Source organism: Cyprinus carpio, chromosome B19, assembly GCF_018340385.1.
Source record: "Cyprinus carpio isolate SPL01 chromosome B19, ASM1834038v1, whole genome shotgun sequence".
In the NCBI taxonomy this organism is placed as follows: domain Eukaryota; kingdom Metazoa; phylum Chordata; class Actinopteri; order Cypriniformes; family Cyprinidae; genus Cyprinus; species Cyprinus carpio.
This window is the reverse complement of record NC_056615.1, coordinates 28946301-28970008: the sequence shown is the minus strand read 5'-3', so window position 1 is coordinate 28970008 and position 23708 is coordinate 28946301. Positions and strand designations below refer to the sequence as shown.

The 23708-nt window shown below is 39.6% G+C and overlaps 2 protein-coding genes and 1 pseudogene across 6 annotated transcripts; 1 reads left to right on the top strand and 2 right to left on the bottom strand.

Annotated features, from left to right (window-relative positions):
* Positions 1-23708, bottom strand: part of LOC109070544 — a 731031-nt pseudogene that overhangs the window by 545827 nt on the left and 161496 nt on the right.
* LOC109066317 (serine/arginine-rich splicing factor 10-like) lies at positions 2620-11619 on the top strand. 2 transcript variants are annotated; one of them, XM_042745799.1, is made up of 6 exons: positions 2620-2822; positions 4448-4552; positions 7140-7243; positions 7815-7971; positions 8041-8088; positions 11013-11619. In XM_042745799.1, exons 1-6 carry the CDS (start codon positions 2758-2760, stop codon positions 11245-11247), a joined length of 714 nt encoding a protein of 237 aa, XP_042601733.1. In that variant the 5' UTR covers positions 2620-2757; the 3' UTR covers positions 11248-11619. The 2 variants fall into 2 exon arrangements, with proteins under 2 accessions (XP_042601733.1, XP_042601734.1); XM_042745800.1 differs by having other exon boundaries at positions 2622-2822; positions 8044-8088.
* LOC109100104 (c-Myc-binding protein-like) lies at positions 16872-20302 on the bottom strand. 4 transcript variants are annotated; one of them, XM_042745806.1, is made up of 5 exons: positions 20161-20300; positions 19588-19660; positions 19461-19509; positions 17144-17270; positions 16872-17064 (listed from the first exon to the last, which is right to left on the bottom strand). In XM_042745806.1, the coding sequence occupies exons 1-5, from the start codon at positions 20173-20175 to the stop codon at positions 16969-16971; spliced, it is 360 nt and encodes a 119-aa protein (XP_042601740.1). In that variant the 5' UTR covers positions 20176-20300; the 3' UTR covers positions 16872-16968. The 4 variants fall into 4 exon arrangements, with proteins under 4 accessions (XP_042601740.1, XP_018969147.2, XP_042601737.1 ...); XM_019113602.2 differs by having other exon boundaries at positions 16872-17059; positions 20161-20298; XM_042745803.1 differs by having other exon boundaries at positions 19461-19660; positions 20161-20302.

Genomic DNA, 23708 nt, shown 5'->3' with positions numbered 1-23708 from the left:
TTCTTAACATCAAGAGACATGGAGTCTGTAATACATGCTTTTGTCTCATCCAGATTAGATTATTGTAATGTGTTGTATTTGGGAGTTTCACAGTCTATATTGTCACGTCTTCAATTTGTTCAAAATGCTGCAGCTAGATTGTTAACTGGAACAAGGAAGAGGGAATGTATTTCACCAGTGTTGATCTCTCTCCACTGGCTCTGTTCCATTGTAATGCCTCTAGGGAACTTCGATCAACTAGTAGTCTTCAGTTGACTGTTCCATGGACACACTTGAAATCGAAAGGAGATCATGCCTTTTCAGTGGCTGCTCCACAGTCATGGAACAAGTTGCCACCCTATATAAGAGCTGCACCAACATACGCTGATTTTAAGTCTCTTCTTAAAGGGATAGTTCACCCAAAAATGAAAATTATGTCATTAATGACTCACCCTCATGCTCGTTCCAAACCCGTGAGACCTCCGTTCATCTTCGGAACACAGTATAAGATATTTTAGATTTAGTCCGAGAGCTTTCTGTTCCTCCATTGAGAATGTATGTACGGTATACTGTCCACGTCCAGAAAGGTAATAAAAACATCATCAAAGTAGTCCATGTGACATCAGAGGGTCCGTTAGAATTTACTGAAGCATCGAAAATACATTTTGGTCCAAAAATATCAAAAACTACGACTTTATTCAGCGTTGACTTCTCTCCCGGGTCTGTTATGAGCACGTTCACCTCACATCCGGTTCACGAACGAATCACTCGATGTAACCGGATCTTCTTGAACCAGTTCACCAAATCGAACTGAATCGTTTGAAACGGTTCGCGTCAACAATAAGCATTAATCCACAAATGACTTAAGCTGTTAACTTTTTTAACATGGCTGACACTCCCTCTGAGTTCAAATAAATCAATATCCCGGAGTAATTCATTTACACTGTACACACACATATATAAACTTTTTGACCGCACTGATTTATACTACAGTTTTATACATTTCTGATTTTATACAAAAGTTAATATAAAGTGACTTACATTTTCAGAACATTGTTGTCTATTTTGCTCTATTTCATCAACAAAAATATATTTCAAAAAAACAAAGCTGAGCCGCTGCGCATCTATAGTCTTTGACACAGAGCTGTTTCGTTTATGAATGAATCTAGTGAGTCAATGATTCAATGACCCATTCCTTAAAAGAGTCACCTGCTTCGTTCCTAAATGAATGAGCCATTTGAACGAATCGACTGAATGAATGAGTCAGTAGGTACATTTACATGGACACTTTTTGCTTCCATCAGAATGAATTCATTCTGACTGATGAATCCGAACGTAGTGTTTACATGAACGTTAAATAAAGTGATGCGGTTGATGTGTGTGTTTATATGTCACAAGCCTCTGATCAGATTTAATCTTTTTTCATGTGCACACTGCATGAATATACAGAACTTCCCGCTGCTGTCGCATTCTGTTGTAAAAAGCACATGTGATATTCATCTACTTCGGGTTCTAATTAGGTGACGACCAGCACATGAACTGTTGTGCCGTGCTGCTTACTTTATAAAACAGTAAAAGTGTCCCTTCCCGCACCCAAAACCAGTTGTCTGTGGATGATTGTCTTAAACAAGGACTGATGGGACGTTGTCCTGCTCCACTTCACAGACGCTGAGTGAAAGGGGAGTTTTATATTGAAGGGACACTCATTTATGACACGTTATTCGTCAGGAAGAACACCTCGTTCCACGCGTCATACGTCATTACGCTAGTTCTACGTCACTGCGCATGTGCAGTACTTTCCAGTTTTGGTTTTCTGATCAAGTGTTTACATGTCCTCTCGCTCGGATTACAAAAGTAATAAACTACAAATCCGATTGAAATCTGAATCAGATCTGGCCAGTTCAATCCGACTGATGTGTTTACATTTAACTGTTTTACTCTGATTGTGCTGCTAGTAAATGGGATTATTAGGGTCCATGTAAATGCAACTAGTGACAAAGATAGTGACTTGCTGCCACCTACTGGCAGTTTCTGTTTAATTTTTAAAGTATAAATTGACTCATTTAAATCATTCAAATTTCTATATTCATAATGTTATATTTAAAATATTAATATCATAACATTATTATTATTATGGTGCCACCTCTGAGTCTTGCCAAAAATTCTGTAAATATTCCTTAATGTCACATTTGTGCTCTTCTGTGCCAAGCAAAGATTGATTGATGCTGATTTCATTTGACTGATAACTTATTCATCCTGATTGTATCTTATTATTTTAATTGAATTTATGGTTTCATTAAATTTTTTGATAAAAGTGTATAAATCTAAATTGTGTGTGTGTGTGTGAGTGAGTGTGTGTGTGTGTGTGAGTGTGTGTGTGTGTGTCTGTGTGAGTGTGAGTGTGTGTGTGTGTGAGAGTGAGTGTGTGTGTGTGTGTGTGTGTGAGAGTGTGTGTGTGTGGTGTGTGTGTGTGTGTTGAATGAGTGTGTGTGTGTGTGTGTGTGAGTGTGAGTGTGTGAGTGAGTGTGTGTGTGTGTGTGTGAGTGTGTGAGAGAGTGTGTGTGTGTGTGTGAGTGTGTGGAGCGTGGTGAGTCTCTAGGCGTGTGCTATATTTGGCCTTAAAAATCATTGGAGCGCTGTTGTGTTCACGCCTCGATGCCGCCGAAGTAAAAGCGACACAGAACCGCGTGGAGCGAGAAAGATTTCAGAAAGGAATCATCCTTAAAAGTCATTCATATTTGGCCTTAACAAGGATAAAAGACTTTAATAATAATTGTAATGTCTCGGTACATGAGACCGCCGAACAGCTCTCTGTTCGTCCGCAATATTTCCGACGAGTCCCGGTAAGAGAAACTTTATTAGTTCCCGCTTCCATAACCTTCCACAAAGCGCTTATAGTTCTGATTAATGAAGCCGATGTCTCTGAGCAAACATGTTTCATATGTCTGGTATAGTTCTGATGCGTAACATTGCGTGTTTGAATGGGTTTTACTGTGCTTATCCTCATAATCATTATTATAATATGTATATTTACTATTACTTAAATAATCATATGATTTCCCATCAGATATTCCGATATGAAAGCCTGTTTTTGTCTCTGCAGTAATAAAAGCTGTTAGAGTAGAAAGACTGTTTCATGAAGAAGCATTATTATGATCAGAAACACCGAAGACATTGTGGCCTAATGAAGATTAATTAATGTCCAGGCGATGCATGGAGTGAAACAATCAGTAGATATTAGATTCATTTCTGCCTAAATTTATATACAATTTTACAGTTTTGTCCCCATGAACACACAATGATATAAATGTTGATTTAAAATAATACAAATTTTTGTTTTTTGTTGGTGTGCGATATATTTCAGCTCATTTTTTATATTATATCATCTAGATTTTCTCTCTTTTAACAGAAGGTTTTAAATCTTCCTGAAGTGGTCCTCTGTTTCCTCCTAATTCTTCTGTTTCTGTTGAGGGACGAGTCAGAATAATGCTTGTTTTGATCTGCACTAACTCCTGCTCAACTCAGAATAATGCTCCGTGTGTGTGTGTGTGTGTGTGTGTCTGCTATGAAGGGACACTTCACCCAAAAATGATCATTTTCTGTGAGTTTACTGTCCCTCGAGCCGTGAGCTGTAGATGAGGTTAGTTCTTCAGCAGAACAGCCAAGAAGATGCAAAAAAACCATCTCAAGCAACACTAAACGAATCCCGCGGTTCCTGATGATTTATTGAGGTCTTATGAAGCGAGACGATTGGTCTGTGCAAGAAACTCAACATTATTAAAACATTATTACTGTAATCCAGAGCCTGAGGTGAAATGTGATGTTTGTCATGTCTAAAGCATATAAAGTGAATAAACTAGTCTTCATCAGCTTTTGACACAAACCTTGAGAAACCAGGTTATATAAAAGGTACACTTCCATAATGTACTAAAAGTGTTTCTTTAGTAGTATTTAAGATGATCTAACTGTGCTGTTTTGGGACACCAGAATGAACTAAAATGTTTTTAACATACTATCTGTATTTAAAAAAAAAATGTATTTAGTCACCACTTGTAGTGCACTTCAGTGTTCTAGTGTATAAAAGACGGTTCAATTGGTGATTAAATCATTTTTTTTTTAAATAGAGATAGTATGTTAAAAGCAGATTTGAGCTCATAATCATGGTGATCTGAAGTGTGAGGCTCTGGGTTACAGTAATAATGCTGAGACGCTTCAGAAGAGCTCAGTATATCGTCAGGAGCCACGGGGTTCAGTCTGGTGCCGGCTGTGCTTTTCTTGACTCTCACATTGACGGAAGCCACTGGCTTTCATTTTATGAGTCCCTGAGGAGCACGGTTCACATCTCTTACTGCTGTGCTGAAGCACAAGCCTCACCTCGCGGGGAAGAGCGAGGGAGAGTAAGTGAGCAGCAGCTTTTCTTGAAGATGTTGGTAAGTATGTGCTGTAAGATGTTGTTTCCGGTGTTCAGGCCAGAGGATCTGCGGCGAGAGTTCGGCCGCTACGGCCCCGTCACCGACGTCTACATCCCCCTAGACTTCTACTCACGCCGGCCCAGAGGATTCGCTTACATTCAATATCCTTTGACTGCGAGTGTTAACCCTGATCTCTCTCCCTGATCTAGCGGCGCCTCCTGCTGGAGCCGGCACAAAGACACAGTTAAAGAGCCGTGTAGAGTAGGACTAAAAGACAAGCCGCCGCCAGAAAGACAGAGAGGCAGAGTGAGAAACTAAAGCAGTTGAGGCGCTGTGGGGCCGAGACGAGCGGCAGCGGCGTTTTAAAGAGTAAAGATGAAGGTAAAGGTCACTCCGGTATCCTCTGATTCGGGACACAAGCCTGTGTTCCTTTGTAGGGCTGGGTTTTGACACTTCACCATTCGATTCTCATTCACCAGCTTGTGAATATTGATTATTTTGGATACACATCAGGTGCAGTATATTCCACATTTTCTCAAGGAAAACAATCTCTCAACTAATGCTCTTAAATATACAGGAGTCAGTTGGTACTACATTACTATAAAACTGAAGGTTAAAGTGACTGATCTGTGGGTGTCCCAGTGTCTCTCCTGCTATTATATTAGCACCACACCACAACAGAAGTCTTTTAAGGTTACCTTTCCTATCAAACAGGTCAATACCTTCTTCTTTTATTAAAACTAAATAGCCTTACGTTATTTATACGATGGCATGTCCTTTCTGTCTCTACATGGTCACGCATTTACAGTTCTCCCCTGCTCTCTCACACATAGACCGACAGATGAGACGTTAAACCGAGGTCCTGACTCTCTGTGTGGTCATTAAAATCCCAGGATGTCTTTCGTAAAGAGTAGAGGTGTGACCTCGGCCTCCTGGCCAGATTCCCCCATCAGTCTCTGACCATCATGACCTCCTAACAATCCCCAAATCTGCTGACTGCTGCATCACGGTCTCCTCCAGCAGTAAGCGGTGTGTGGTGGCTGCACACTGCTGGAGATCCCCTCACAATGTAGAGCGCTTAGAACAGCAGAAAAGTGCTTTATTAATGTAATGAATTATTATTATTTTTCTCTGTATTGCACATACACTCTCACACTCTCACACACACACACACACACACACTCGCTCACACACACTCACTCACACACACTCTCTCACACACACACACTTGCTCACACACACTCACTCTCACTCACACTCACTCACACACACACACACCCTCGCTCACACACACACTCGCGCTCACACACACACTCGCGCTCACACACACACTCGCGCTCACACACACTCGCTCTCACACACACACACACACTCACACACACACACACGACAGTCGCTCTCACACACACACTCTCCTCACACACACACACTTTGGCCTCACACACACACACACTACAATCGCTCACACACACACACACTCGCTCACACACACAACACACACACACTCGCTCTCACACACACACACACACTCACACACACGCTCTCTCACACACACACTCTCTCACACACACACATGCGCGTGGACGGAATCACGGACCCTAATCATAAAAACAGAATTTACTGTATAACGCAGAATGTCATGGAATTTGTCAAACTTTAAATGAATTAATCAAAAGTAGGTGATTACACTTAATTGATTTGTGACTGTGTGTAGTTCTCAAGCTGGAAAAGACAGTTAGTTCCCAGTTCATCTACAAGATGAAGAGACAGAAACACATGACAGTATGATTGAAATGTTAGTGTTAAAAATAATAATAATAATAGCCTGTTATTCTGTGGCACCTAAAAAATAATTTGGTGCCTAATTTTATTTCTTATAGGAGCCAATGGCTACTTAATTGATTTTTCTTTGTCTGGAGCCCTGCAATACAGAATTTCTGGTGTTAAAAAAAAAAAACTTTCCTAAGGCTATTTTAAGAATAAATTTAAATAAATGAAGTTGTTTTTATGCATTCAAATGATTAGACATGCTAAAACAGAGAATTTAGCAAAAACAGTATTTGGGAAAAAATAAAACAGATTTCATAGGGCCCTGCACAGGTGACCCCCCCCCCCCCTCAACTTTTGTCATTACATAATTCAGAAAACACTTAGAACAGACAGAAAGCAATATATTTTCACATTGTTTTGGGGGAATAAAATGCATATAATTAAGCAGGAATAAAAATGTAATGTTTGGTGAGTAAGTGAAGTGGAGATTTATGGCTCAGTGTAGGAGAAAAAAATTATTTTGAGAAAACGGCCTTTAAAAATATGTACTGTAATTGAAATCTGTTGACACAATTAAAGTGCTGTAAAAAAAAAAGCACAGAATTGTCTTTTCGATGTTTTCTTTCCATTAGTCTGAAAAAAACCCTTTTGAAACAAACTTGACAGAGTCATGTGAACGCAGTGTTTTTGCCTGCAGTGTCTGCCCATAACTGAAAACAGGCCCGACTGATCCATTCCTGGGATTTAAGAAGTGATATAATTTCATTAAAATGAGAATCGATTGAAATCAAGAGAGCAGTATTTTTTTCACCCAGCCCTATTGATGTGTGTGTGAGTGAGTGAGTGAGTGAGTGAGTGTGAGTGAGTGAGTGAGTGTGTGTGTGTGCGTGTGTGTGTGAGTAAGTGTGTGTCGGAGTATCTGTGTGTGTGTGTGTGTGAGAGGAACACCCTCGGTTGGAGCCCTTAACAGCGCAGCACGTTCGAGGATGTCCGGGATGCAGAGGATGCTTTGCTCAATCTGGACAGGAAGTGGGTCTGTGGACGGCAGATCGAGATCCAGTTCGCTCAGGGCGACCGCAAGAGTGAGTGCTGACCCGGTCTGAGAGGAGACTGTGTTTGGGAGCGATTGTGCCTAGCGCTGTGCTGATAAATAGATGCAGAATCGATTCGTGGATTGATTCTGAGATCTTCTGAATGCATCACGATTCTCTCTGGAATGGATTCCGAGCTTATATTTTAACAGCAGATGGCGCTCTACTCTAGTTTTTATCCACACACTCAAACGCTCATGAAGAAGAGCTGAAGAGCACTTGTGTGTTCGGCTGAGTCTGTGATTACACCTCGGCTCTGAATGCTTTTATGACACCAGATTAATGTAAACAGCCCACGGTGAACACCCTTGTGATTCTCTTCAACCTTTTCTGATTTAATGAATGATTATTTTAGTTTCAGATGTGTGTAAGGATTTGGAAACGAGCAGAGTACGGCTGTTTCTAACGCATGCAGCGCCATCTGCTGTTCACAACTAAGCTCAGAATCGACTCGAGAAAGAATCACCATGCATTCCGAAAATCTCAGAATCATTTCTCGATTCGCGATGCATGGATTTATTTTCCAGGCCTAAGTGTGACCGAGCTCTCTTGTGTTTGTCAGCGCCGGGGCAGATGAAGTCCAAGGACCGGCAGTCGCCACGCAGCCACTCACGATATGATGACTACGATCGGCGCAGACGCTCACGCAGCCGCGACAGACGCAGGTCTCGCAGCCCGTCGTATGACAGGCGCCGCAGACGATCCCAGAGCCCTAGAGAGTGAGCAAGAGAGCGTCACAGCATCCCTCACTAGTGTGGATCAGGACACTGACCTTGTGCTTCTCCCAGCAGGTCCAGAGGAGGAACACACCGCAGACGCAGCCGAGAACACGACAGGTACGTCATCTCACCCGCAATCAGAGCTGACTGATCTGGACCTCAGCTAACTCATTATTATTTATACTATGGTTCAGCCTGAATTCTGGATTCTGATTGGCTGGCAGGTATGCAGTTAAACCGTTTAATGCACAGGTAGTTCCAAGTCAGTTTAATCACCGCTCTAAATTAATGTCACGTATAAGTCATATTTTATTATTCAATTCAGAAATAGACCCAATGAGATGTGAAACGTTTAGCTAGAATATTTTAGTTCCCCTCACTCCACAGCAAATCCTTTCAATTTAACAGTATTCAGAAAAGAACAAGAATGAAAAATATAGGCTATAAACGACAAGCCAAAACAAATTAATTTAGGCTAAAGTGAAACTGAAACCTACGTTGGATCTCTCATTCGACACAAATCCAAATGTTTCCTTATTTGCAATGTATTTAAATGCCAAAATATTATTTATGTAAACCTGGTTTTGTACACTCGCGTTCCAGTATCCAAACAGCATGTGTATAACATCACTGCGGTACGGTGATAACGTTAAGCGACACAGATTGTACTACATATTTAACCTGAGCAGTTTCTATATGTTTGCCTGACTGTATTGTATTATGATAATGAACATGTTAGAAATGCTTAACTGTGTGCGCATGCACTTGAACAGTGGAAACAGCTACTCCTAGTCATACAGATAACAGACACTGTAAAATGTTTGGTTGTATTTGTGTACATTCTCTTCCGTCTTTATTTGACCCTGTAACTCTAGCACTCTCTATTCTAATTCTATTCTTAAAAAAAAAAACTAGCTTTCTAATCTTTTTGTATTCTGCCGGTTTTCTTTTCATTTATTATACAATTAACAAAAGCAAAAAAATTTTTTTGCAAAAAACACTAGCTTGCTATATTCTTTTTCTATTCTGTTTTCTTTTTATTTATTATATTATTTAAAAGCCCTTGCTACGTGTGCTGTGTTAAGCTAGCTGAGACTTGTTATAGCACTTGTTTATCATTGCTCTTTTGTTGATTTTGATTGCTTCCATTGTCCTCATTTGTAAGTTGCTTTGGATAAAAGCGTCTGCTAAATGACTAAATGTAAATGTAAAAACAAATCTTGTGCTTTTGTAAAATGAAGAAAAAAAAGTATATTTCTCATTAGGCCTATTTATTAATTATATAAAGGCTAGGCTATCTAGCTTTATGTTTTCTCCGCTCGCAGAGGTGCGTGATGTGATCATGTGAATTGTGTTCCGTTTGCTGTCTTTTGCGCACGTAAAATGAATCCCTGGAAAACAAGTTTTGGTGCTTTTAATGGGTCCATAGACTTGTGCGTTATAATTTAATTCAATTCTAATTTAAATTAAACTTGTCGGTTAACAGTTAATAATCGATGATTAAAATAAATTAAATAAATGTGATCTTAACACAGTATTTCATCTGATTTGAAGTGGGCAAAATGCTAGCGCTAACGCTTTTTACCCTTCCAGTCAAATATTGCGCTGCGAAACATCATTAACAGCTTTAACTTGTAAGGTATAAGCGGGATTAAACGATTTGAATGCACTTCACGGAGGCAACCACAAGTTCTTGTCCTCCATGTTGTGCAGTAAAACCAGGGAAAACCAGGCAATCCACTCATCATAATTCACGTTCATTCGTACTGTGCTTTTCAGGATAGGCATTAGTGTTGGGTGATATGCTCTGTAGTCATGTCATCCAATCATCAGCCCGCCGATACACGTTATTATTGTGCTAATTTATTTATTTACTTAGGTTCATAGCCAGAGAGTGCACCAACTCCAGAGCAAGGCTAAAAGCAGCCTAATGTTGGTGTAATCTATTAACTACTACTTAAAAAATCTAGACTAATTTAGATTAGTTGGAAAACCTGTTTGTTGGATGGTAACATGCTTTAAATCACTAATCAGCTTTGTTAAAGCGATAGTTCACCCATAAATGAGAATTATGTACTCAGCCTCATTTTGTTCAAACCTGTGTAGGTTTGTTTTTCCTGTTGAGCACAAAAGATGATGTTTTGAAGAATGTGTTTGACTGTTATAGTAGAGAAATTTTGTGTGGGAATGGGAGTTGTGTCAGTGGGAATCAAAAACTGTTACCAGCATCCTTCCAAATCTCTTCTTTTGTGTTGAACAGAAGAAAGAAACTCATCCAGGTTTGAACAACACAAGGGCGAGTAAATGAACTCACTTTAATTTGACTGGCACTCAATCACTCAATTGATGTAATAACTAATTCTGTTTTCTTGCTTCACTGTTACAGAACATTTTAACTATTTCAGAACAGTGTATTGTAGTGGATCAGTCGCTCAGTCTCGTTCCTTTAGAATTGTTATTTCAAGTTCTTCATGGTGGAAAATGTTACTGGAAGTCACCAAAAGTTGAGATCTTTAAATTTTTGGTAGTTATTATCAGGATGATGTTGGTTTAAAAAAAATATATAATTAAAAGCATTTTTATATTTTATGAGCATTTTTTTTTATCACTTTATCACAACTCTTTCCCCGCCAGCATTTTTGAGAAAAGTTGCCAGCCACCGCCAACGTTTTTGCTGATTTTCACAAAAATTTCATGGCCCCCAGAATATTTTGTAACAGAGAAAGTTATTTTATTTTTTCAGCTTTTTGCTCAAAATGTTGCTTTTTTATGAAACCTACCTACATTCAATTGTTGATAAAAAAGAATGCTTGAAGCTAGAATAAATTGTTTTTGATCGGCCGTTCTAGACTCATTCAGGTGATGTGTAATAGCACCCTTTAGCATAAAACAGCAAGAACTTTCTGTTTGGCAGGGAAGCATTCTCATGAATAACGAAAAATTCTGTGTTTGGCGGGGAAAGAGTTAAGGTCCCTAGTGTAACACTTTTAAATGTAACTCTATGTGACTCTATGCTAACTCTTCTGAATGGACTCCCGCAGGCCCAGGCCCTCCGCACGCGACCGGAGCCGAAGCCCCGCCCACTCCAAGAGCAGAGGCGGAGCTCGGTCGCGCTCCAGGTCCAAGTCCAGCAGCCCGCGGGAAACCAGCCAACTCCACACAGAGACTCTGGACGCTGCTGAGGAGAAGACGCAGACACGCTCCCCTTCTAGATCCCGCTCCAGATCCCGCTCCAGATCCCGCTCCTGGGCCGGACGCAAGTCCTGGGGGCATTAGAGCCCATCCAAACCTGTTGAGGTTTTGTTGTTTGCGTGAATGTCTTCGAGTGACAGCCATCTGTCTGTTTTTTTGTTTTGTTTTTTTAATAAGGAGAGGCAATCAAACCATCGCCTGTTTTAGCGCACGCATCTGTTAACGGCTGCAGTGTTAGCATTGATTATGTCTGTGCAGTTTAGTTTATAAGCGCAGCTGCGCAGAATGAGAGATGAAAATCGCCTCAATATTTTTGTATGAGATTTTTGTTTTAGTTGACCAGTAATGGCCATCCATTTAAAACGGTCTTCCATGAGTGTCTCGGATGTGTTTTATTGTGAAATCTGCAGGCCTTTTACATGTAACCTCAGAATGAAATAAATTTCTTGTGCACCAGTATGTTGTTGTGTTCATTTTCCAGTTTATCCTCAGATCTTTATTCCTAATCATTTTGAAGTATATGATGCTGATTTGGCACAATGTGTGCTTGTGGTTTTGGTTTGGAGTAATAATTACAAAGGAATCTTGTTACACGTTGTGACTTCAGCCTTCTGATTGAGTTTCCAAAATTAAAAAGGAGTTCACCCTAATTTTTCCGTTTACTCGCCCTCATGTTTTTCCAAATCTGTTCACTCTTTAAAATAAAGGTTCCAAAAGAGGTTTTTTCACAGTGATGCCATGGAAGAAACATTTTTAGTTCCTAAATAATCTTTCATTGGTCAGTTAATAAAAGAACAACTTTTTGTAGTGGTTGGAAATTGATGTCACAGATTTTTAAGAGTGTAGGAGTGTCACACAAAATATATTTTGAAAAAGGTTTTTTTTTTTTTTTTTTTTCATAATCTTGCCTATTTTTTTTATTGTCTTGTCTTGTGTGTTGTCATGAAAGGCCAACCTGCCACGGACACTTAACTCTGTCCTGTGCTTTGAGGCGTTTGACACGTGTCAAAGAAATCTAGCCCTGACCATGTGACCCTTCAGCATTTGATGATCATCATCGTTAGCATGTAAGAGAACAGCCGCTGCCAAATCCATCCCACAATCCACCGCCTCATGGGACTCCTGATTGGTCGAGAGATGCTGAAGCACCGCCCCTGCACTCTCTGGCCATCAATGATGAGTTTAAAAACATCGACAGACGTCAGCTTGAGGGAGAACCTTGATTGGATTCTTAGAGCAGTTCATGTATGAAATCGGACATGACCGATTGATCGTTAATTAGGATAATAAGCATCGACAGAGGAGAGCTAGTTACTCACAGCGCTGTTGGTCACGCACATGCTTGAGGAACAGCAGAACCGAAGTCTCTTCAGTCAACAGCCCAACGGCATTAATAAACCTAGGCCTGGTTTCACAGACAGGGCTTAGTCTAAGCCAGGATTAGGCCATAGTTCAGTTTTATAAACATGTCTTAGAAAAAAAAAAAAACATTACTGGTGTCCATCTTGAGATAAAACAAAGGCATTGAAATATTTTAAGATCTATCAGTTGAAACAGACTAGTATTTTAGTCTAGGACTAGGCTTTTAAGCCTTGTCTGTGAAACCGGGGGCATTAACTGCATTCTGAGTTACGTGATTGCATCAGTGCAGTCTCATGCTACATCAGGACCATCTCCTCCAGTTGACCCGCAGGCCTTTACAGAGGCACGGCAACACATCGCATTGATTACTTTTGCCAGGATATAAAGTTAGCAGTGACCTAGATTTCTCAAACCACAGCGTTCGGTTGAATGAAAAACACAGCCACGCCTTCCCCGTCTCGCTCATCCGCTACTGGGTCCTGCAGGTCATCTTCATCTCCTCGCTGGTCTACATGGGCCACGCCATCTACCAGCTGCGCGCCCTGCGCGTGGCTCTCCAGTGGGAGCTGGAGCTGACGGAGGCAAAGGAGCTAGGGCCGTGCATCGGCGGCGGGTGGAGCGGGAGCTGCGGCAGCTGGAGCAGGGGAAGCTGAACAAGGCTCCGCTCTGGGGCCCACTGCTGCAGACCTACCTGGCGCATGTGGTGACCCACTCCGTGGTGGAGATGGGCTTCATGACGGGCCAGTGCCTGCTGTATGGGCCCAAGCTCCAGCGTCTGTACAAGTGCGAGCGGGAGCCGTGTCCCAATGTGGTGGACTGCTTCGTCTCGAGGCCCACGGAGAAGAGCGTCTTCATAGTGTTCATGAAGGGCATCGCCGCCAACTTGCTGCTCCTTAGCCTGCTGGAGATCAAGAAGATCTCAGTAACAAGATTAACTACCACCTGCATCAGGGGCATATAAGCCCCCGTCCGGCGGAAGGGAACGGCTCGGACAGCGCAGATAAGCCCCGCTGCCCGACAGATTTGCTCCGCTCCTGGAGAGGCAGAGCAATGGACCCACTTACCCTGTGTTTGTTAACCCCTCGTCTGCGTTCGTGCCCATCCAGGTGCGGCAGGAGAACAGCTGCTGGATCGATCCGCTGCAGCGCAGACGCGGCTCCCGGCATCCGCTGCAGCGCAGACGCGGCTCCCGGTGGAGTCTCAGGGCTCGCTAACAGATCTGCACAAGCAGCAGAGAAACAGTCAGGATTCCCACCTTCTCACCCAGCCGAAACTAAACCCCTCTGACACCGCAGCCTACCATACCAGCACCAGCACACCAGCACGGATCCAAAAGGAATCCCCACCTTCTCACACAAAAGACGACAAGCATCCACAAAAAAGAGCACCAGCAGACGAGCCGCCAGTGACCTGCAGATCTGAGGCTCTGTGTGATGGGATGGCTCAACCAAAAAATGACCATTCTGTCATCATTTACTTGCCCTCATGTTGTTCCAACCAAGGCTGGACTGGGGTTAAAATTCAGCCCTTGACAAATGCAGCCCACGAGTTCCACCCACCATGAATGTTTTGTTGGGTTATAGGTGCTTCATATGGAGTAAATAAATAAATAAACAGGACAATGAGAGATATTACTGAATTTGCAGAAAAATGCAACAAACTTAATATTGCACTTTTCTCACATAAAAATGCACTTAAGAGTAAAGCATTGATTTTGAGCTAGAATGCAAGAAATGTATTGCTGATAAATTCTGTTTTCATTTTCACAACCTCATGTGATTCCAAACCTGTATGACTTACTTTGTTCTGTGGGACACAAAAGATATTTTGTAGAATGTTACCAAACCATTTTGGTTACCCTGGATTTCTACTGTATGGACACAAATTTCGTGAATTTCTCAAATTATCTTCTACTATCCCCTTTAGTTAGATTTATGTGAAAATTAAATTTAAATAAGAAACATTTAGTCATATCAATTCATGCAACAACGCACAATCGAGCACCTTAAGAACTTTAATATTTGTAAATAGTAAAAATCGAATTTATATAAGACACTGATATTTATATTTAATCATGCTCTTACTGAATTAACATTTTACTTAAAATGAATTACAATAAACATCTAAAGAGAAAGAAGTTCTTGCTTAGAATTAGTATTATATAAACTTGTAACTATATAAATATATATATATAAACTTGAAACTACAAAATCATCTTATTAAAAATAAAGTACAAACCCAATTCCAAAAAAAGTTGGGACACTGTACAAATTGTGAGTAAAAAAAAAATGGAATAATTTCCAAATCTCATAAACATATTTTATTCACAATAGCATATAGATAACATATTAAATGTTGAAAGTGAGACAATTTGAAATGTCATGCCAAATATTGGCTCATTTTGGATTTCATGAGAGCTACACATTCCAAAAAAGTTGTCTTGTCTCTTTCAGGGAAGACCTTGCATTTTCCAACATGACAATGCCAGACCACATACTGCATCAATTACAACATCATGGCTGTGTAGAAGAAGGATCCGGGTACTGAAATGGCCAGCCTGCAGTCCAGATCTTTCACCATAGACTGGAGTTTGGTGCATCATAAAGAGGAAGATGCGACAAAGAAGACCTAAGACAGTTGAGCAACTAGAAGCCTGTATTAGACAAGAATGGGACAACATTCTTATTCCTAAACTTGAGCAACTTGTCTCCTCAGTCCCCAGACGTTTGCAGACTGTTATAAAAAGAAGAGGGGATGCCACACAGTGGTAAACATGGCCTTGTCCCAACTTTTTTGAGATGTGTTGATGCCATGAAATTTAAAAATCAACTTATTTTCCCTTAAAATTATACATTTTCTCAGTTTAAACATTTGGTGTTTTTCTAATGAGGTTCTGAATAAAATATTGAAATTTGAAACTTCCACATCATTGCATTCTGTTTTATTCACAATTTATACAGTGTCCCAGCTTTTCTGGAATGAGGTTTGTAATAACAGTAACACTGATAATAAATATATTTCTGCCAAAACAACATAGACTGTTTGTACAGTGTTAGTAACTGCTAGTTAAATTACTATAGTGCTGAACTGACGATCTGTGTTTTCCATGTTTTTTTCATGTTTACCTCATGATGCAGTTTACATTGTTGTGGCTGCATCACTACAAACCTGTAATGTTCTCATAGCACATAGTATTCATCAACTCGTTGGTTACCCACATTCTTTACGATGTCTTTGTATTCAGCAGAAGAAAGTCAGTCACAGGTTTGGAATGACATGTTGGTGAGAATGATCTTTTTGGCTGAACTGTCACTGAACACAAGATTGAAGCTTTATTTTCAGCCTGTACTGTCTAAATAGAAAACATCTGTATATAAAAGAAACAATCTAAAATAAAAAATCATATCTTAAAGTGTTTATAGATGAAACCATCTGTAATTGACAGACATATCTTAGTGTCTATATTGATGTGTATAGTCGCCTCTGATAGCAAAGAAATCTAATTTTAAAGATATCAGTAAGATATATATGTATATATATATACTGACAGCTGTGAGATGATCAGTAAGATATAAATGATATATATATATATATATATATATATATTTATACAACATAATAATATGTATATATATATACTGACAGCTGTGAGATGATCAGTAAGATAGATGCTGTGGTATATTTAGTCAGCAACGCATATTACATTACACAGTCAGAGCACCAAAATACATACATACTATCTGTGATCCACCAACATAATAAAGCTGAGTGCAAAAGTTCATATAATCTTGCAGAATTTATGTAGAGATCAAATATATTTAACAACCAAAAAAAAGCTATCTTGCATACTCTGTGATTCTATACAAACCTACAGACTAAACTATGTGTATTAACGCAAAGATAAAAAGATGGGGATTATTTCCCACAATCCAGTGCTAATTCATCTTTTTATGATGGACATCTTGAGATGTCAGCCAACTGACAATTAATTTGATCAATTCCTTGCACCATTTTATTTAACGTTTCCAAAAAGAACAGAAAATGATGTCATGCACTTTAAGCAGTATAAAATATAACTGTTAGACTTGCAGTAATGATTGACTTGTTCTTGCTTGAGTAGTCTTGGCTGAATAGATATTTTTGAAACAAGGGACAGTCTCGGACGACTGTGATAACTTACCTCTAAGAAACTTGCTGTGCATTTTTTATAATAAAAAAGCCCCAATATGTTATATTAAAGCACCATGGTCTAAGTTAAAGTCTTGTTTTAGCGTGGTCTGCAAGTGTACAACTTATTTTAAACAGAACTATAGTTTGTAGTTTTATAAATCACTAAACATCAGGAGAACAGTGCAGAAAAATGTTTTTATTAAATATCAGGCACATTTTGGCTGAACAACAACAAAAAAATTCACCTCTTATACATTTATTACAAAAACAAACTCAAAGACTTCTGATGTGAAGAAGTATCTGAAACTGAAGGTGTGTGTAGTTATTCTGTTCCCCCGCCCTGCGCCGGCTCGTACTGCAGCAGCTGTACTTCACACAAACACAAAGCACACGTGATCACAGTCTGAGTTAAATCCGCTGTGAACAGTGTGTGTGGGTAATATCTCACCCTGCTCCTCAGCTCTTTGTTCTCCTCCATCAGCTGATCATATTTCTGCTGTAAAGTGTTCAGCTCCAGCCGCAGACTCTCGGCATCTTCTGCCTCGGGTCCGACGCCCAGCTGATGCTTGATGAAGCTGATGGGTGGGTAAGTTAAGGCTTATTCACCTGGGTTAGTTAAGGCTGTTAAACCTGCCGTGATGCTGAAATGGTGCCCGAGCTGAGATCTTCCACTGAGCGAACCGTGTAAATGACCACAATTACTCACAGCGCAGTGGTCTTATTTTTATAACATACTTAACATCTATTGTTATTTAATATCTTTATTAAATCACAAGCTTTGACATTAACACATTTGCAAAATGTGTTTACACGCGTAACGTAACATGCTTCAGGAACTTCCAGTGGAGACCCTGGAGCACAAAACCATGAGGGTCAAATTTTTGAAATTATTTATCTGTCAAATCTGAATAAATCTCTCCATTGATGTGTGGTTTGTTAGGAGGACAATATTTAACTGAGATACAGCTATTTGGAAATCTGGAATCTGAGGGAGCAAAAAAATCGAAATATTGAGAAAATCATCTTTAAAGTTGTTCAAATTAAGTTCTTAGCGATGCATATTACTAATCAAAAATTAAGTTTTGATATATTTACGGTAAGAGTAACATATAAGAGAGATCTAGTTTTGTTTTGCATCAAACATTATCGTGTTTCATGGCCTCTGCAACTTCAGGTCTAAAAGCTGTCAGAAAATATCTCGCTCTTAAAATATGTCAGTGCCGTTGTTCTGTCTCACGATGCACACCTGTAACTTTTCATCTAAGGCATTTTCATAAAAGCTGCTTAAATCTCTTAATTTAACTAAGGGTTAGTCCTGGCTTAAACAAAGCCCCTTCTGTGAAACCGGGCCTTTAAGGGTTAGTTCAGCCAAACATGAAAATCCAGTCATCATTCACTGCCCTTCTTTCTTTTTCAGACCACAAAGCAGAAATTTAAAGAAACTTGAATGTAATGTCAATGTATGGCCATCAGTATAAAGTTTGGTAAAGACGCAGAAGTATCACCGAGTGAGCTCATGTGACACGACTCATATATTCCCAGCGTTTTGCTGTGTGTGACAGGATTTGATGAAAAACAAACTAAAATGTAATGCATTATTTATCAAATATCCTGTCCTTGGCTGTTGGTTTCTGTAAATCAGTGCTTCACCCAAAGCACCGCACATTCGTCATCTCCCTCATTTAACACAGCCAGGTCAGGTCTCTACTAAAGAGCTGATGAGTTTAATCAGGTGTTAAACGAGGAGAGATATAAAACATGCTGTGGTTTGGGCCCAGGTCTGAGAAGCACTAAACCAGATTTAGAAAAGAAATCCCTTAATTCACAAAAAGGTTTCTACGCTCGCTCGAGGGGGGTTTTGACTTAAAACCCTGAAAAAGGGTTAATGTGAATAACTGGAGATGGAAACACACTTTGCGAATAGATTCTGCACGAGCGTTCAAAAGTCATGTGGCTTTGCGCTATGGGATGGCATAACCTTACTAACCAGCGGCTCGATCTCAGTCCATAACATCTGAAATGTTATGATCTTTCTGAAACGCCCGAGCAAAGTCTGTCCTCAAAGTATTTCTGTTTTGTTTGGTCTTACACAAGCAGCAGCATCCGAAAGCAGTGACAGCATTTATTGTGTTTCGTCTGCTCGCTCTGAGGCGCCAATCACTTATAAAATACAAAAATTATTATATTCAGTGGCTTCTCCTACTTTCTTAGTGATATTTTGTGCCAGTTTATCAAGAAGTGATGATTTTGTTCTCTCTGACTCGTTGGATTGAAATGGTCCTTATTTGCAAATGTTTTATGCAATATTCCAATTTCCAGCTCAGGAGGGAAGGATAGTTTACCTTAAATCAACGTCATAACACACATAAAAACACTCCCTGTTTTCACCTGCCGTCCAAACTGAATTAAAAACATGTTTCAGCATCTTGATCAACCTCAGAGAAGAAAGAAGAAGAATTGTATTGTGTTTTTCAACTTGATTTCATGCAACTCGTGTGCTTTTTCGGGCTAGTTGGATGAACTGCTGTGCTAATAAGGGTTTCATGAAGCAAGGGCAGGGTTTTAGTTAAAAAACAAAAACATATTCATGTAATTTAACCGAGCCCTACCGTATTCCCCCAGAACACACGCGATCACTGCATGATACTTCTGCGTCTCTTTATAAAGCTTCACCTTCATCATACGGATGAGCGTGACGTTTCTGAAACAGAAAGCAGTAAGCGATGGCAGGCTGTGGTTCTGGCTGAGCGGCAGTGTAAGGATACTCCAAGGCATTGTTGGGTTTCTCGGTCTCCTCGTACAGAGCCACCAGGACTGAGAAGCAGAAGATGAAGTCAGCCACACAGAAGAACAGATGTTCTTTCATTCGGTGGATTGATCTGATGTTCTTACCGTTGGTGAGGCTTTCGAGAACGCCGGCCTTCTCCAGATATCTCCTGAACTGCTCTCGCTTCGACTCGGACACCTGTCCGTCCCACAGAAGATGAAAACAGAAGCGTTACTCTGCTCTTTAACCTGCTATTAATGCCATGATGCTCACGGAAGACCACTACATCACACTTAAAAGAGTCTGAAGGTCATTTCATTAGATTACAATGTACCAAGTGTCATCAATGTGAGGAAAAAAACAAAAGACTATTTTGTTTTAGATGAAGACAGTTTGTGTTAGTTATGTGATTCTCTACACCCGTGTGAACCCTAACTTCATACAAACTGATTCAAACATCCAGACATCACGAAGAAAAGCGAAGTTCGAGCAGATTCACACACATTTACACGATATCAAAAGGCTTTTTAAAGCTAAACGCGTCTCCTTTATTCTCCACGGCGCTTTTTACAACACAGCTTCACAGAAACACACTCGTCAATAACAGCGTGTCAGAGTTCAGCAGTAAAGAACCGACAGCGTCTCGTGACATCTCTAGTTTTATCAGTGTTTGTTTGTTTGTTTGTTTCTTTACTCACTCTGTAATGCGCCATTGCGAACGACAGTCACGAAATGTTTGATTCGCCGAGTGACTCTCCTGCGCATGCGCCGAACAGAACCGGAACACAAACACTGTCGCCATGGCAACGCTTAAAGGGACCGCGCCGTCAGGAAATAGACTCACCTGAACAGTGCGAGCAGGTGCGCTCCCGAATCCTGATGCTCATGGACATGAAGACGTGTGAGTCTGTGGTTGTGTTTGTTTTTGATGCCAGGTTTCATGGTCACATGAAATGCAAGTAAACAAAGACAATGTTTCTTATTTTCTTTATAGGTTTTTTTTAGATCTTTTTTTTTTTTTTTTTTTTTTTTATACGTATTTTAAGTTGATATTATTGTGTTATTAATTAACTTTAATGGTCTTATGTCTGTTCATGTTTTAAATAAACAATGACAGGGAATAACTTAAATTGACTAAAAGATTTCAAGTATTTTATACATTTGATTTGCATTTTTATTTTTGCATTTCAGTATATTTCATTAGTACAGTTTTGGGTCATTCCCAGGGGTGCAACTATCCAGTGTTAGGGGGGTATGCAGCAAAAAATGTTGCCCCCCCCCAACTTTTAAATAAATAAGTGTGCCGGACATCATCATGTATGGGCTTAAAATAATAAATTTTTATTTTAAAGTATATCAGACAGCCACTGTAAGCCTACCATAATTTATGGTATATATGTACACACACACACACACACACCACACACCCCACACATATATATACACATAAACACACAACACATATATATATATATATATATATATATATATATATATATATATATATATATATATATATAATATAGCACAGATCTTTAAAGATAGAGAGGGAGATGTGACCCTAATTACAGCTTACATGTCACCTAGCAGATGTAACTGTAGCCTGTATGTCTGACAGGACAGCTGAGCTAACATGAGCAGCTAATGGTAAAAAAAAAAAAAAAATCTATTTGTTTCCATGATAAACCAGCCTTATTGCATAAGTAATGTTTTCCAGCTTCTAGTCATGTATTGTGCATGCCAGTTGTTATTTTACTTTAATAAAATTGAGATATGTCATGCATGGGATTGGTACCATAGGGTTTAACCAAAATCTAAATGTAGATATCAGCAACATTATTTTGCAGTAAGTTATTAAAACTTGCCAGACACATTAATATTTGCAAGCCTCCAAGTTTGGTAGCAAATCTATGCATGATTCCACGGTAAACCAGAGATATTAAAGTTGCTTTCCAGATTCTTGTCATTTATTGTAAATGCTACCTTATAGTTTTCAGTTTTTCAGCTCAGCAACCTTGTTTTTGCATATTCTAAACTAGCTACATATTCTGTCTGCTACATTCCCAGTGTTAGCAAACGCTAGCTAGTCTGTTAACATGAATAACGTATTTGCAATCCTCCAAGCATAGACGTCACATTTTAAATCCTACCTGTTTGCCTTTCAACAATCCACTTATTTAGCTGCTGTTGCATCCCCTGACATGCCATCTCCTTTTCGCTCTTTCTTTTTCTATTTTTTAGCCCCCCGATAGCTTTTTTGCTTTATCCATCTTTTTCGAGTTTCATCGACAACTCACTAACGTTACTGCTGCTCACTCAGTGCTCACGGCGCCCCACCCACTTGCGATATTACCCTTCTATGTCTAAATTCTATGATGGAATCTTATGAGGGCATCGGCGCCTACTCTAGCTTGTTAGTCCTCTAAAATGTATATAACTTTTTTTATATATAACTTTTATATAAATTTTATATAACTTTTATTATTTTAAAAAAAATTAACCATCGCTTTGGCGCCCCCCATTGTGCAGCGCCCCTGTGCGCTGCATATAGCGCATACCCACTTTTTGCGCCATTGGTCATTCCTATAGCATTCGGTGCCACTTGAACAGATCTTGAGTCCCCAAGAAATATTCTAATATATTTTCAAAATTGCCTCAAACTCAAACAAAGAACACAAAAAACTCTAAAATTAATTAATTAGAATGTAACAAACCAAAATCCTCTAAAACTCACACATTCCTGGAGGGCCACAGCTCTACACAAATCAAACACAACCCAAACAACAAACACCCAATCAAGATAATATTCATCAAAGAACATTTGTAACTCACATACATGTGTAACTGGCCTCTTTGCGTGGTGTTGTGTCAATAAAGCTCTTGTTCAATAAATCGTCTCCCATTCATCAATTTATTCACTGAGAAAACACAGTAACAGAGTGAGTTGATATAGGCCCATTCCAGCATAATCGACACTCCTCCTGCTGGTGCTATAATAAAACATATTTTTCACACTCTTCACCAACATCCAACACATTTCATTAACAGACAGACAGAATTACAGAGTTATCAATCACACAACTTACCGCTGGCCTTACACATGTGAACTGATAAGTGCAATTGAGGGCGCACACAGCACAAAGAACCAGCCAGCCAATAGGAAGCCCTATTAACCCCTATTCTATCCAATCATCCTCCAGTGTGATTATTTAACATTCTTAGCAAGTGGAGACACACAATATATTGTATGTACAACTCTGTTACACATGGTTATATGGAGAGCATATGACCAGCAGTGAAATGTAAGTCAGGTCTGCTCCACGAACAGTCCAATTATTAAAGAACACAAACACAAGAAAATCATACAAAAAAATATGATATGGAAAAAGTAAGGTAAAAAAAAAGAATAAAATAAGATGCTTATAGAAAAAAAAATGTGCAGGACAGTATACTGTAGACTTGAGATGAGCAGAAAAATAAATATTAAGATGAGCAGGAATGCACAAGAGGAGAATGTGCAAACAGGTTGTACGGGGTATTTACATAGCAGCAATAGAGGTAATAAAGTAATTAAATAAAAATAAAATTTATAGAAATTGCTGTGTGCAAGTGTCAATGTCAGTATATTCAGTATCTTACTGATTATTAAGTGAAGTCATGTAGAGGTTAAGAGACTGAGTTTGAGTTTAAGAGCCTGATGGCATGGGGGAAGAAGCTCTTCCTAAGTCTCTCAGTTTTTGCCATCAGGTTACGGAAGCGCTTACCGCAAAATGAAAAGAGAGTGACATAGTGACTTGTTAATTTAACATTCTAACATCTCTGCATTTGCAGCGATTGAGGTAGATGTCCTGCAGAGAGGGGAGAGCAGACCCTGAGATGCGTTTAGCTAAGCGCACAACTCTCTGCAGGGCTTTGCAGGCTTGACTGGAGCTGTTCCAACAAAAAACATATAATACACTTTATATGGCCCCTGAATAGAAATAGAAATAGCTAATCAAGGACTCCAGGGGATCATTCTTCGTACGTCGTTTACATGTGAGATGAAATGTCACATCCAAGATGATATTATGAGGTGACGTCAATCCAAGATGGCAGCACTGTGTCTGTCTTGTCTGATCTGTTGATCTGCAGTCCTGTCCTGCATGTCTAAATGTTATACGTTTTATTTAAGAAGGCGTTTTTAAATTCGGGTTCTATCTTGCATTGAGTCTGGATTAAAGTCAGATCTGTTTTGACGGACTTTTAG

What these genes read in the sequence shown, in the direction of transcription:
- LOC109066317 (XM_042745799.1), top strand. Translation starts at nt 2,758, where the DNA reads ATGTCTCGGTACATGAGACCGCCGAACAGCTCTCTGTTCGTCCGCAAT. An exon ending in AGAGGATTCGCTTACATTCA is followed by an intron (nt 4,553 to 7,139) that starts ATATCCTTTGAC and finishes ACAGCGCAGCAC; the next exon opens with GTTCGAGGATGTCCGGGATG. An exon ending in CGCTCAGGGCGACCGCAAGA is followed by an intron (nt 7,244 to 7,814) that starts GTGAGTGCTGAC and finishes TGTGTTTGTCAG; the next exon opens with CGCCGGGGCAGATGAAGTCC.
- LOC109100104 (XM_042745803.1), bottom strand. An exon ending in AAACCCAACAATGCCTTGGA is followed by an intron (nt 17,271 to 19,460) that starts GTATCCTTACAC and finishes CCCACCCATCAG; the next exon opens with CTTCATCAAGCATCAGCTGG. An exon ending in ACAAAGAGCTGAGGAGCAGG is followed by an intron (nt 17,065 to 17,143) that starts GTGAGATATTAC and finishes GTTTGTGTGAAG; the next exon opens with TACAGCTGCTGCAGTACGAG.